This window comes from Ranitomeya variabilis, chromosome 1 (assembly GCF_051348905.1).
Source record: "Ranitomeya variabilis isolate aRanVar5 chromosome 1, aRanVar5.hap1, whole genome shotgun sequence".
NCBI classification, from domain to species: domain Eukaryota; kingdom Metazoa; phylum Chordata; class Amphibia; order Anura; family Dendrobatidae; genus Ranitomeya; species Ranitomeya variabilis.
In genome coordinates this window covers 567,100,361-567,116,020 of record NC_135232.1, presented here as the reverse complement: position 1 = coordinate 567,116,020, position 15,660 = coordinate 567,100,361, and the positions used below count along the sequence as shown (strand labels likewise).

Genomic DNA, 15,660 nt, shown 5'->3' with positions numbered 1-15,660 from the left:
ATATAATGCTCCATTTCAGTTCATGATGGGCCCCATAACATGCTCCATACAAAATATGCCCCATATAATGCTCCATACAGCTTATGATGGGCCCCATACGATGCTCCATATTAAAATATGCCCCATATAATGCTGCACAAATGTTGATTATGACCCCATAGGATGCTCCATAGAGACATTTGCCCCATACAATGCTGCACAAATGTTGATTATGGCCCCATAAGATGCTCCATACAGACATCTGCGCCATATAATGTTGCACAAATGCTAATTAAGGCCCCATAAGATGCTCCATACAGACATTTGCCCCATATAACGCTGCACATGGCTCCATAAGATGCTCCATAGACACATTTGCCCCATATGATGCTGCACAAATGCTGATTATGGCCCCATAAGATGCTCCATACAGACATTTGCCCCATATAACACTGCACATGGCCCCATAAGATGCTCCATAGACACATTTGCCCCATACAATGCTGCACAAATGCTGACTATGGCCCCATAAGATGCTCCATAGAGATATTTGCCCCTATATAATGCTGCACATGGCCCCATAAGATGCTCCATAGAGATATTTGCCCCATATGCTGCTGCTACGATTTAAAAAAAAAAAAAAAAATCAAATACTCACCTCTCGTCGCTCAGGCCCCCGACATTTGCTATATTCACCTGTCCTCCGTTCCACCGCCGAGCGTCGCTGTGTCTTCCCCGTCCTCCGCACTGACACTCAGGCAGAGGGCGGCACGCACACTAATCGCGTCATCGCGCCCTCTGACCTGAGCGTCACTGCAGAGGACGCAGAAGACACAGCGGCGCCGACGGTGGAACGAGGAACAGGTGAATATAGCGCACTGCCCCAGCCATACTCACCTGCTCCTGGCGCGGTCCCTGGACGTCCCTGGTTCTCCGGGCGCCGGCAGCTTCTTCCTGTATTGAGCGGTCACATGGTACCGCTCATTACAGTAATGAATATGCGGCTCCACCCCTATGGGAGTGGAGTGGGGTCCATATTCATTACTGTAATGAGCGGTACCATGTGACCGCTCAATACAGGAAGAAGTTGTCAGCGCCCGAAGAACCAGGGATGTCCAGGGACCGTGCCGGGAGCAGGTGAGTATGATTAGACAGCTGCCGCTCCCCCTCCCCTGCCGACCCCTGGGAATGACTCGAGTATAAGCCGAGAGGGGCAATTTCAGCCTAAAAAAATGGGCTGAAATTCTCGGCTTATACTCGAGTATATATGGTAAGTTAAAGGGACAAATAATATTGCACGCTCCACTTTTCAGTTTTTGAATTTCCACAAAAATTTTAAATAACCAATAAATTTCATTCAACTTCACAATTGTGTTCCACTTGTTGTTGGTTCTTCACCAAAAATTTACATTTGGTATCTTTATGTTTGAAGCATGATATGTGGGAAAAGGTTGAAAAGTTCTGGGGGCCCGAATACTTTCGCAAGGCACTGTATATTGTGACAGGGTCACTGGTGTCATACATGAGGGAAGATATGTGTCACAAAGATTGCTTCCATGTGTGATGTGAGAGCCATAAGTGTTTCCTCAAGCATGATATGTGCCAAGAACAATCCAGTTGCTATATGGGAATGGCTTTCATGGTGGGTAGGTCAGAGATAGGCAGGACGCCTACCCGCCACATCTCAACCTCCAGGGTGTGGCTGGAGCAGAGTTAAATGTCCAGCCTGTTTTTTTTTCTCTGTCCATGTGGGTGGAGGAAAGCAAGCCTCCAGATTGCTAGCTGCTGCGAGAGCTGCCGTATGTGTTGTCCCAGAGGACCCGGGCAGGACGGTGTATGAACTGATTATTTTAGTTTGAGCCGGCAGGCTGTTTTTCTGTTACCATTTTGTTTTTTGGTTTATGAGGCAATAAACCACCGAGAGACTTTAACCACCCGTGTGCCCGAGTCTACCTCGAGGAACAGCTAAGCCTATCAACCCCTCACAATATTTACATATCTATAGGATAGGTTATAAATGCATGATTGTTTGGGGGGCCATTCCCTGCCAGTGAACACAATGGTAGTTCCAAAATCTCTAGTGTAAATGAAGCAGTAGTGTGTATGTGCAATATCTATAGGAGAGGTGCTCATGCTCACTACCACCCTATTAACATAACATACAAACAAAGGCTGCACATGCTCACTACTGCTCCATTCACAAAACATACAAAGGCTGCACATGCTCACTACCACTCCATTCGCATAACATACAAACAAAGGCTACTAATGCGCACTATCACTCCATTCACATAACATATAAACAAAGGCTGCTAATGCTCACTACCACTCCATTCTACATAACATACAAACAAAGGTTGCACATGCTCACTACCGATCCATTCACACAGGTCGGGAAGAGGCGTAGGCACCTCCACACGGCACCACCTCGTGCCTACTCAAGGGGGGTGCACTTTGGAAAAAAAAAATGCTGAATGTCTGGGGTCGCCTGACATATTTCTGCGGCCACAGACATTCAGCACAGTGATGGCGCAGACACGGAAGTGAGCGATGTCAGTCACTGACACGGCCCACTCCTATCTCTGTCCTATGCCCCAGCCGTCACTCCTTCCATGCACTAAATTGCTTTCACGCCTTTCAGAGGCGAACGCAATTGTTGTGTGCGCCTTCTGGGACAGTAGCAGAGAAACTGTCATCTCCCTGCTCTGCCGGGATCTCCAGCAAGACGCAGGCCACTCATAAAATGAGGGGCCAAGTAGATGCAGGGAATAAGCTGAGAGGCTGGGCAGAAGAGAGGGAATAAAATGAGGGGCTGGGCATGTGGGGGAATAAGCTGAGGGGCTGTGCAGAGGTGGGGTGGGCACGTGGGGGAATAAGCTGAGGGGCTGTGCAGAGGTGGGGTAAAAAGAGGGGCTGTGCAGATGAAAGTATAACCTGAAGGGCTGTGCAGATGGGGGAATAAACTGATGGGCTTTACAAATGGGGAATAAAGTTAGGGGCTGTGCAAATAAGGGGAATAAGCTGAGAGGCTGGGCAGAGGAGAGGGAATAAAATGAGGGGCTGTGCAGATGGAAATAAAATTAGGGGCTGTGCATATAAGGGGAATATGGCTGAGGGGCTGGGCAGAGGAGAGGGAATAAAATAAGGGCCTGTGCATAAAGGTGATAAAATAAGGGGCTGTGCAGATGAGGGGGAATAAGCTGAGGGGCTGTGCAGAGGGGGATAAACTGACGGTCTGTGCATATGGGGGAGAATAAACTTACAGGCTGTGCAGATCAGGGTATAAGCTGAGGGACTGTGCAGTTGGGGGAATAAAATGAGGGGCTGTGCAAATGGGGGAATAAGCGGAGGGGCTATGCAGATGGGGGAATAAAATAAGGTGCTGTGCAGATGAGGGGAAAAACAGAGGGGGATAAACTGATGGTCTGTGCATATGGGGGAGAATAAACTTATGGACTGTGCAGCTCAGGGAATAGGCTGAGGGGCTGTGCAGACGGGGAAATAAAATGAGGGGCTGTGCAAATGGGGGAGAATAAACTTATGGACTGTGCAGCTCAGGGAATAAGCTGAGGGGCTGTGCAGACGGGGAAATAAAATGAGGGGCTGTGCAAATGGGGGTATAAAATAAGGTGCTGTGCAGATGAGGGAAATAAGCTGAGGGGTTGTGCAGAGGGGGTAAAATGAGGGTCTGTGCAGATTGGAGGAATAAATTGACGGGCTGTGCAGATGGGGGAAATAAACTAATGGGTTATGCAGAGGGGGTAAAATGAGGCTATGAAATGAGGGTCTGTGAAGGGGAGACAACAAATTATATGAGAAGCTGTAATGACCATACTGTATAAGGGGCTGTAGAGGTCATTGTACTGGGGGCTGTGGTACTATCATACTGTTTGGGGTGTTGTTTGTGGGCAATAAAACTGTATGGGGTGTTGTGGGGATCATCATAGTATACATGAGGGCTGTTTTGGGCATCATACTATTTATGGGGGTCTGTGGTGGACATCATAGTACAGTATATATTGGGGGCTGTGGTGGTGACCATACTATATATTGGGGGTTTGTGAATATCACACCATATGGGCAGCTGTGGGGACCATCATACTGTGTAGGGGGACAGCGTGAGTAGTGGTTACAGTTTCAAGAGGACAGCATGGTGGGCAGTGTGAGGGCATAGTGTGAAAAGGGGCACATAATGGATATGGAGAGGGGAAAGGGTGAAATGGAGGCACAATATGGAGTTAGCATAGCAGGGGAAGAATGTGGAGATCTAGAGAGTGTAATGGAATATTAGAGAAAGGACGGCCATGGTATAGGCAGGGGTGGTTATAGCTGATAATGGTGGATGGTGTGAAGGCCATATACCATAGGAGGCTTATTTAGGGTTATAATATGGATAGTAGATATTTTTATGCACAGGGCCTTTTAGTAACACTTATTTTTAGGGTATGTGCACACGTCAGGATTTCTTGCAGAAATTTCCTGAAGAAAACCGGAAATTTTCTGCAAGAAATCCACATTTTTTTTTTTGCGTTTTTTTCGCGTTTTTTTAGCATTCTGCAAGCGTAATTAGCTTGCAGAATGCTAAAGTTTTCCAAGCGATCTGTAGCATCGCTTGGAAAACTGACTGACAAGTTGGTCACACTTGTCAAACATACTGTTTGACAAGTGTGACCAACTTGTTACTATAGATGCTGCTTATGCAGCATCTATAGTAAAAGATAGAATGTTTAAAAATAATAAAAAAAATAAAAAATGGTTATACTCACCCAGACGATCTCCTCAGCGGCGTCCGTTCCTATAGATGCCGGTGTGGTTCAGGACCTGTGATGACGTTGCGGGTTGTGATTGGTCGCGTGAGTCACATGAGCGGTCACGCGACCAATCACAAGACAGTGACGTCATCACAGGTCCTGAACCACACCATCTATAGGAACCGAAGAGAGAGCATGCACCGGAGAGGCGGGAACACTTCGGGGCCATCAGAGGGTGAGTATAGGACTATTTTTTATTTTAATTCTTTTTTTTTTACCAATTATATGGTGCCCAGTCCGTGGAGGAGAGTCTCCTCTCCTCCACCCTGGGTACCAACCGCACATAATCTGCTTACTTCCCGCATGGTGTGCACAGCCCCGTGCGGGAAGTAAGCAGATCAATGCACTCCTAGGTGTGCGGAATCCCCGCAATTCCGCATTTTTAATGAACATGTTGCTTTTTTTTCCGCGATGCGATTTTTTAGCGGAAAAAATCGCAACATTTGCACAAAAAATGCGGAATACCCTGTAAATAATAGGAGGCATATGTAAGCGTTTTTTTCGCGTTTTTATCACGTTTTTATAGCGAAAAAACGCGAAAAAAATGTGAAAAAAACATGAAAAATCCTGAACGTGTGCACATGGCCTTAAGGTGACTGTGTTGGGATATGTTGCAAAAGACTGGAGAAGAGGGAGGTCTGCAGAGAACAGCTCTGGATGTGATAAGTCATCATGGCATCTTGACAAGATGGAGATGAAAAGAAAGAGACGATTCCAGAGAATCTATAACGTACATGGATGTAAATGTTTATTTGTGATACTAATACTGTGGTTCTTGCATGGTCCGTAGTCAGACAATGGCTGTTAATAACAAATCACAGTATCTCCTTATCATTGTTAAGGACATACTGGGAGTTGCAGGGTTGTAAGTTCATGCAATACAATTGTTTATGGGGCTGACTTGATATTACCATTGATTGTTGTACTAAGCTTGGTTCTCGTATTCAAATACTCTTGGAAATAGTCATATATTCATGTACTGATGGAGGTTCAGGTACTGTAATAATTTACTAATGGTGGTTCTGGAGATGCAGCCAAGTACTAATGGTGAGTCTCTTGAAGTATTCATGTCCTGATAGTGGATCTAGTGATGTATTCATGTATTCATACTGGTTCTGGTGACAGATATTCATGTACTGATGGTGGTTCTGGTGATGTGTTTATTTACGGATGTTTTCTTGTGCCATATTCATGTACTATTGATGGGTCTCGCGCTCTAATTATGTACTGATGAGGATTTTTACTTCGTATTCATTATGTACTGACGATGATGGTTCTGGTGATGCAGATATCCCCAGAATCATCATCACTACATAAATACAGCACCAGAACAACCATCACTACATCAATACATCACCAGAACCACCATCAGTTTTGTGCAAGATAAATTTGTCGCATGACAGACGCTAAAACCATCAGACACAACCCTTTATTTATAAAGGGGGTCTGTTTATTTTGCATTAAGGAGTTTGCCAAATGCTGGATATCTTAATAGGAATCACACAGCCTTGATTATAGTTACGTTTCCTTAGTTTCCATAAGTATGCTTGAGTTCTATATTTAAAATTAGGACGTCAGGGATGAATATCGCTATTTTTCCCCTGTATTGTGTCAATGGTCTGCAAAAAACGATTGATTCTGTATCTAACTTAGCAATTGCACTCACTGTTAAATCACATCCCTAAAGTACACCATTTTTAAACATTTGAGAAATTTTTTTGTGGAAAAGGTAACAATTAGAAGTGGTCATCAGAGTTTGCTACCAAACCCATTGGTGGGGAAGGGGGATGTACATTAGCGATCCTGTTACCTTAGTCTCTGAGCCATTCTTTTGATTTGGGGTGGGGGGCGCCATTGGCTTCATCTGCCTTGGACACTAAAATACTTTGTCCTGGCCCTGCATTCACTTAACACACAAGGAAAGGCTGCACATGCTCAGTACTGCTCTATTGACATAACATGCAAACAAACACTGCTCATGCTCACTACCTCTCTATTGACATAACATAAAAACAAAGGTTGCACATGCTCACTATAGCTCCATTCATACCACATACAAAAAATGGCTGCACATGCTCATTACTGTTCCATTCACACAACATACAAAGGTCACACATGCTCACTAAGTCACTGTCACATAACACAAAGTTTGCGCATGCGCACTACTGCTCCATTCATAAAATATACAAAGAAAGGTTGCTTATGCTCTCTAGTGATTCATTTACATAATATACAAAGGCTGCACATGCTCACTACCACTCCATTCACCCAGCAAACAAAGGCTGCACATGCACATTCCTGTGCCATTCACACAACAAAGGCTGCACATGCTCACTACCTCTCCATTCACACAACAAACAAAGGCTGCACATGCTCATTACAGCTCCATTCACACAACAAACTTAGGGTCCCCCTCTTCATTCAGATCAGTTGCGGCATTACCAGCCAGACTCCCAGAAATCACACACTTTTCTATCTGGTGGATAGGCGACACATTTTATTTATGGGACAACCCCTTTAATTTCACAAATTATTTTCTCTAAAAGCCGAAAACACAATAGATTTCTCAGTCTGAACAGGTGTTTAAAAAAATAAATAAAAATCTGATAATAAGTGAGATCATTTCATGGCCCCGGGCTCATTAAACATCCAACCATCACATTGGAAACACTAACATGGCCTAAAACTTGCAATGCAATGACTCCTTTAATGACACAGAGAAACAAGTCGTCACTGCACCGTGATAACATTCTATCAGGTACTGATATAAATAATTTCTCTAATCAAGAAGGACATGGATCTACCAAACTATCTTCTGACTTCAAAATATAAAATATTGCCACTTACGTTGCTTACCTGGGAGTGCAAATATGATTTTTCTAACCCCATCAATATCCAAGGTGGCAAAGGTGGTAGGCAGGCTGAAAGACAAAGCTTGTGCGGTTACTGCTTCGCATTGTCATGGTCATTAGTCTGTCCACCCATGGAGACATTTTATTTCTTAATACATGTATTTGGGGCTAAAAATAATTTCTGCCATTGGGAATCATTGGAAATGTAGCACCGTTTACCTTCTGTAGCTACTGTGTTGCACTGTCTAATGCTGGCTGCAGAATTCGCTAACTGAGAATCTATAAGGGAGCTCGACATGACAATCTGACCAGAGTTTATAACTCTTATCTGTCTTTTTCTAATCTTCTGTCAGCTGATTTATGACCACAGACTAAAGTTAAATGTGCAGTAAACGAACAGGTACAACAGTTTTAATGCAACCCAAGTGCAAAAATTATTTTTAACACAAAATACACGTATTTAATTAAAACAAATGTTCCCAAAATTAGAAAAAAAACCTTTAATAGCTGTTTTTATAGTTAATATATTAGCATTATTGGAATGGAAACCTACAAGCTATGAAAGAAAAATAAAAAAAACAGCAAAATAAATAGAAAAATGAAAAAAATAAATATAAAAAACTGAAAGAAAAATATTTATAAAATAAAAAAAAAATGTAATAATCAACATAAATAATTTCAAGGAAATAAATACATACAAAATTTTGAATACTTTTATATGTATGTAGTTTTCCATATCCTTACCCTGGCTTCATAAATACTCGACCAAAGTGGATTTGTGCATGGAGATCAATATCCAGCACCTGCTTAAGGTAATCCTGTTGGACAAAAGGTCAAAATCACTGCCATATTTCAAGTGCCAATAACTCCCCCTCCCCCAACACTGGAACTGCCATGGACAATGGGAAATGGGGGTCGCATACTTCCCTTAAAGCCAGAGCTGTCAAAGAGGGAGTTGAAGATATATGGAAAACAATAACATGGGAAGAAACTCTCAACTGACTGGTCATGACAATGGCGCACCATGGGCCTGTGCTCAGCGTGAACAGTTAATTTATGACTTCGTGGACGTTTCACAGCATATGCACGCTTACCTTCTCTCCCATGGATACACCTCCTGAAGTGATGATAACATCAGCACGGCTGATACCTTCATTTAAGGCATTTAATAAGTCATCTGGGCTGTAGGCAGAGAAACCATGATATGTCAACGACGAATGTCTAATAAATCCCATACGACTATCAGGAAAGTAATTGTGACCATAACCTGAAGGCTACTGATAGCATAAAGTACAACTTAGAATACAACTTTGGGCTAACAACACATTATCACCTCTCCTTTGGACTGATCAATAGGGTCTAACTGCTGGGATCCGCACTGATCACCAATTTTTGTCCCAGTTACCCAGTTACAAAATGGAGTGGCAGGTTGGACGGTCAATAGCTGCGCTATTTATTCTATATGGGGTTAAAGGAAAAAGCCAAGCACAGCGCTTGACAGCACCTTACGGAGTAACTGGAGCTGCGTTACATTCTAACTGGGATCAGTGCGGATCACAGCAGTTGATCCCCCACAAATAGTAAGTTATCACCTAAACCAACCTTGCTTTCACCAGACAACACTTTAAGGAGCGGTTAACAATAGAAAATGATCACCATAAATCTGGTATTAAAAATTAAACGTTCTGATGGTTCTCCCCATGGAACTTTGGATAGCATAAAATGGAGCTAATTACAGAACCCAAATGAAAGATCTATAGATCATTATTCAGCTCTGACCCATCGAGACATGGACTCCAAGAGACCTTTGATCATGTCCTATAGTATCTGGCACAGAGATGTCAGCAGCTGATACTTAGAGTCCTTTCAGTGGTGAGGTCCATGAATTTGACTTATTTTCCGTTCCTCCTAGTGACACTTGGTTGAGCTGAGATATAACTTGGAGAACAACTCAAAACCATAAACTTTTTGTCATGTTCATCCATTCCTAAACAGTTTTTGGAGTGAGACCATGGCATTACTCTACTGAAGAGGCCACTGGCGTTCGGGAATATGGCTGCCGTGAAGGGCTTAAAAAATATTTAAGTAGGTGGTACATGTCAAAATTACATCCGAATGAATTCCATCATCTGAGGCCTCCCAACAGAACATTGCCCAGAACTTTTCTCAGTCTCAACAGTCTAGCCTTTGGGACCATCCCTTGCTGGACATTCACAAGATAGGAATTAAAATCACTCCATGGCCAAGTTCTGATGCTCACATATCCACAATAACAATCCATAACTGCCACCTGAAGAAGATGGAACTATTCCGTTGAAATGCGTGGTGGAAATATTAAATGAAGAATTTTTAATACCAGCTGAACTGTGTCGCTCGCACTCCATATGACTGGTCCATTTTTACTTCATCCAGTCTTATCCTCTTCTGAGGCATCCGGCCGGAGCTGCAGCGTGCTACCTGCACTAAAATACTCCAATCACCAGCTTGGCGCTCCTGTGAAGCCGCCTATTCTGACTCTGTTCACATATCCACAATGGGCACCCTTAGTGGAGGACACATTGACCAGTCTAAGTCTACACAAAACTGAAATGCTTCAACATACAGTACAGACCAAAAGTTTGGACACACCTTCTCATTTAAAGGTTTTTCTGTATTTTCATGACTATGAAAATTGTACATTCACACTCAAGGCATCAAAACTATGAATTAACACATGAGGAATTATATACTTAACAAAAAAGTGTGAAACAACCGAAATTATGTCTTATATTCTAGGTTCTTCAAAGTAGCCACCTTTTTCTTTGATGACTGCTTTGCACACTCTTGGCATTCTCTTGATGAGCTTCAAGAGGTAGTCACCCGGAATGGTTTTCCCTTCACAGGTGTGCCTTGTCAGGTTTAATAAGTGGGATTTCTTGCCTTATAAATGGTGTTGGGACCATCAGTTGTGTTGTGCAGAAGTCTGGTGGATACACAGCTGACAATCCTACTGAATAGACTGTTAGAATTTGTATTATGGCAAGAAAAAAGCAGCTAAGTAAAGAAAAACGAGTGGCCATCATTACTTTAAGAAATGAAGGTCAGTCAGTCCGAAATATTTGGGAAAACTTTGAAAGTGTCCCCAAGGGCAGTGGCAAAAACCATCAAGCGCTACAAAGAAACTGGCTTACATGAGGACCGCTCCAGGAAAGGAAGACCAAGAGTCACCTCTGCTTCTGAGGATAAGTTTATCCAAGTCACCAGCCTCAGAAATCACAGGTTAACAGCAGCTCAGATTAGAGACCAGGTCAATGCCACACAGAGTTCTAGCAACAGACACATCTCTACAACAACTGTTAAGAGGAGACTGTGCAGCAGGCCTTCATAGTAAAATAGCTTCTAGGAACCAACTGCTTAAGGACAGGCAACAAGCAGAAGAGACTTGTTTGGGCTAAAGAACACAAGGAATGGACATTAGACCAGTGGAAATCAGAGCTTCGGTCTGATGAGTCCAAATTTGAGATCTTTGGTTCCAACCACCGTGTCTTTGTGCAATGCAGAAAAGGTGAACGGATGGACTCTACATGCCTGGTTCCCACCGTGAAGCATGGAGGAGGAGGTCTGATGGTGTGGTGTGTGATTTATTCAAAATTGAAGGCATACTGAACCAGCATGGCTACCACAGCATCTTGCAGCTGCATGCTATTCCATCCGGTTTGGTTTAGTTGGACCATCATTTATTTTTCAACAGGTCAATGACCCCAAACACACCTCCAGGCTGTGTAAGGGCTATTTGACCAAGAAGGAGAGTGATGGGGTACTACGCCATATGACCTGGCCTCCACAGTCACCAGACCTGAACCCAATCGAGATGGTTTGGGGTGAGCTGGACCGCAGAGTGAAGGCAAAAGGGCCAACAAGTGCCAAGCATCTCTGGGAACTCCTTCAAGATTGTTGGAAGACCATTGCCGGTGACTTCCTCTTGAAGCTCATCAAGAGAATGCCAAGAGTGTGCAAAGCAGTCATCAAAGCAAAAGGTGGCTACTTTGAAGAACCTAGAATATAAGACATAACAAAAAAGTGTGAAACAACTGAAATTAAGTATATAATTCAAATTACAAAACTGTAGTGGCCAGTAGAGATAGGCGGATCTATTAGCAGGACTCTAGTCTTGGGATGGATGTCTAGTCTAGTCTAAGAATGGATGTTTGGGTCCTTCGGGCTCGGCCAAAATTTCTAAAAAAACAGTTTGGTTTGGGTATCAGAATGGCACCCAAACTTGATCCAGAACCCAATCCCCATTGAAGTGAATGGGGGGGCCTGAACATCTGGCTGTTCCCACGCTGTGCTCTGTGTGACAGCTTGGGAAACAGTGGCTTTGACCGGTGGTAACCTTATTGAAGTCACCTCCGGACACAATCGCTGGGTATTGTGGACCTCTGTGGGTTCCCAAGCTGTCACACAGAGGACAGCGAGTGAGCGAGCGGCTGTGATTAGCATTGAAAAGGTTACTGCTGGTGAGGCGTCGGCTAATACCTACTGCTCTCTTCATCGTGTGGCTAGTCTCGCTGATAGCAGCGAGAGCAGGTGACACTGATGAGAGTGTTCAACAGCCGTAACCTGTGCATAGTAAGAAATACCGTATATACTCGTGTATAAGCTGAGATTTTCAGCACATTTTTAATAAACAGCTGAGGGAAAGCAGACAGTTGGGGGCTGGTGGTGGTATTATTATGGGAAAGGGGAAATAAACATGGAGCTTCCCAGGCTATTAATATCAGCTCACAGCTGTCTGTGTAGCCTCTACTGGTTATTAAAAAGGGGAAACCCCCCGAAAAACAACGTTGGGTCCCCCGTTTTTTCAATAAACAGCAAAGGCGAAGCAGATAGCTGCGGGCTGATATTAATAGGCTGGGAATGGACATAGATATTGGCCGCCTCCAAGACTAATATCATCAGCCCTGATGTTTGAAGTCCTTTAATTGTACAAAACACTGCTCAACCCTCTTTTACCAATTTATTACCTTTAAAAAATAAAATAATTCAAAGAGGTCAGACGTAACTCCATCCCACGTCGAACGACAATCCCCAACTCTGCTACATCCAGATGTAGTGCTCAGTAGCGATATCATTAATGATGTCACTGCTCAGCACTGCATACTATAATGTAATAATATAATTAGTGAAAGATAAGTAGTTTTTCAATTACATGTCAGAATAAGCTGTCATGTGAATACACTGGTCAGTATATGTATTGTGACAAAGTCACTGGTAAAGTCCTGGAGGGGAGATAGGTTTCAATAAGCTTAACCCCTTTACCCCCAAGGGTGGTTTGCACGTTAATGACCGGGCCAATTTTTACAATTCTGACCACTGTCCCTTTATGAGGTTATAACTCTGGAACGCTTCAACGTATTCCCAGTGATTCTGACAATGTTTTCTCGTGACATATTGTACTTCATGATAGTGGTAAAATTTCTTTGATATAACTTGCGTTTATTTGTGAAAAAAATGGAAACTTGGCAAAAATTTTGAAAATTTCGCAATTTTCCAACTTTGAATTTTTGTGCTCTTAAACCAGAGAGTTATGTGACACAAAATAGTTAATAAATAACATTGCCCACATGTCTACTGTACATCAGCACAATATTGGAAACAAAATTTTTGTTTTGTTAGGGAGTTATAAGGGTTAAAAGTTGACCAGCAATTTCTCATTTTTACCACAAAATTTACAAAACCATTTTTTTTTAGGGACCACCTCACATTTGAAGTCACTTTGAGGGGTCTATATGGCAGAAAATACCCAAAAGTGACACCATTCTAAAAACTGCACCCCTCAAGGTACTCAAAACCACATTCAAGAAGTTTATTAACCCTTCAGGTGTTTTACACCAGGTGAAGCAACATGGTAGGAAAAAATGAACATTTAACTTTTTAGTCACAAAAATGATCTTTCAGCAATAATTTTTTTATTTTCTCAAGTGTAAAAAGAGAAAATGGACCTCAAAAGTTATTGTCCAATTTGTCCTGAGTACGCTGAAACCCTACATGTGAGGGGGAACCACTTTTTGGGCGCACGGCAGGGCTCAGAAGGAAAGGAGCGCCGTTTGACATTTTCAAGCTAAAATTGGCTGGAATTTAGATCGGACGCCATATCGCGTGACCCACAAGTGACCCCATTTTGGAAACTAGACCCCCTAAGGAACTTATCTAGGGTTGTGTTGAGCACTTTGAACCCCCAACTGCTTCACAGAAGTTTATAACGCCCGGGCATGAAAATAAAAAGTCCTATTTTTTCCACAAACATGATCGTTTAGTCCCCAATTTTTTATTGTCCCAAGGGTAACAGGAGAAATTGGACCTTAAAAGTTGTTGTCCAATCTGTCCTGAGTATGCCGGATACCCTGCATGTCAGGGGGAACCACTTTTTGGGCACACGGCAGGGCTCAGAAGGAAAGGAGCGCTGTTTGACATTTTCAAGCTAAAATTGGCTGGAATTGAAATCGGACGCCATGTCGCGTTTGGCGTGCCCCTGATGTGCCTAAACAGTGGAAACCCCCCACAAGTGACCCCATTTTGGAAACTAGACCCCCTAAGGAACTTATCTAGGTGTGTGGTGAGAATTTTGAACCACCAAGTGCTTCACAGAAGTTTATAACGCCCGGCGTGAAAATAAAAAATTCTATTTTATTCCCACAAAAATCTTTCAGTCCCCAATTTTTTATTTTCCCAAAGGTAACAGGAGAAATTGGGCCCTAAAAGTTGTTGTCCAATTTGTCCTGAGTATGCTGGTATCCCATATGTGGGAAAAAACTACTGTTTGGGCACACTTCAGGGCTCGGAAGGGAAGTAGTGACGTGTTGGATTGCAGACTTTGATGGAATGGTCTGCGGGCATCATGTTCCATTTGGTGAGCCCCTGATGTGCCTGAACAGTAGAAACTCCCCACAAGTGACCCCATTTTGGAAACTTGACCCCCTAAAGAACTTGTCTAGATGTGTGGTGAGAATTTTGAACCCCCAAGTGCTTCACTAAAGTTTATGACACCTGGCATGAAAATAAAAAATTCTATTTTATTCCAACAAAAATTATCTTTCAGTCCCCAATTTTTTATTTTCCCAAGGGTAACAAGAGAAATTGGACCCCAAAAGTTGCTGTCTAATTTGTTGAGTACGCTGGTACCCCATATGTGGGAAAAAACTGTTTGGGCACTTCAGGACTCAGAAGGGAAGCAGTGACGATTTGGAATACAGACTTTGATGGACTGGTCTGAGGGCGTCATGTTCCGTTTGCAGAGCCCCTGATGTGCCTAAACAGTAAAAAAAAACCACAGGTGACATCATTTTGGAACCTAGACCCCCAAGGAACTTACTTACATGTGCCCCCTCTTTGGACCTAATCTACTGGTTCCTGTAAAGTAAATTAGTAGTGCATGGAGGTGTGGTACAATTTGAAGCAATCCTTCATACACAGGCCAGGTTTGTCGGGACAGGTGTCGCATTGATAGATGGTATCCTTGTGTATTCCTCTTTTGTAGCACACTCGGCACCTTTTTTGTGGCTTACCTTTTCTATCAGTTGGCGGGACCACCCCCGGAAAATGCTGACCTGGTACGATACGAGCACCCTCAGTTCCGGAAGTACCGGGGCCCGCTCCTTCCCTCGTGCCAAACATCAGGGCCTTAACCACTACCTCCTGGAACTGAAGGTACGACGTATCGGTGTGGCGTGCACATCGTGACAGCAGGAAAGCGTTGAGCATTGCCATTTGCACGATGTACACGGAGAGCTTTTTGTACCACACCTTGGCCTTTCTCAAAGCACTGTACGGTTGGAGGAGTTGATCAGAGAGATCAACGCCCCCCATGTTTTTGTTGTACCCCAGTACACAGTCCGGTTTGCAGACCTGTGTAGAGGTACCCCGTACAGTGCTGAGGGCACTGCCATCACAGTGTATGGTGGTCAAGAGAAGGACATCCCTCTTGTCCTTGTACTTGACCACCAGCAGGCGGTCGCTACATTGGGCTTTGCTCTCACCTT

General features: G+C 43.4%; 1 protein-coding gene across 43 annotated transcripts in view; it reads right to left on the bottom strand.

Moving 5' to 3' along the window:
* GPHN (gephyrin) overlaps nt 1-15,660 on the bottom strand; it is a 593,334-nt gene that overhangs the window by 15,471 nt on the left and 562,203 nt on the right. For 22 of the 43 annotated variants that reach the window (XM_077257154.1, XM_077257187.1, XM_077257046.1 and 19 more), the window contains 3 exons: nt 8,737-8,824; nt 8,387-8,460; nt 7,638-7,711 (listed from right to left, as the gene is read on the bottom strand). In XM_077257154.1, the coding sequence (XP_077113269.1) occupies nt 7,638-7,711; nt 8,387-8,460; nt 8,737-8,824 (236 nt within the window). The remainder of the gene's footprint in view (nt 1-7,637; nt 7,712-8,386; nt 8,461-8,736; nt 8,825-15,660) is intronic. The other 21 variants (XM_077257160.1, XM_077257052.1, XM_077257075.1 and 18 more) reach the window with 1 other exon arrangement.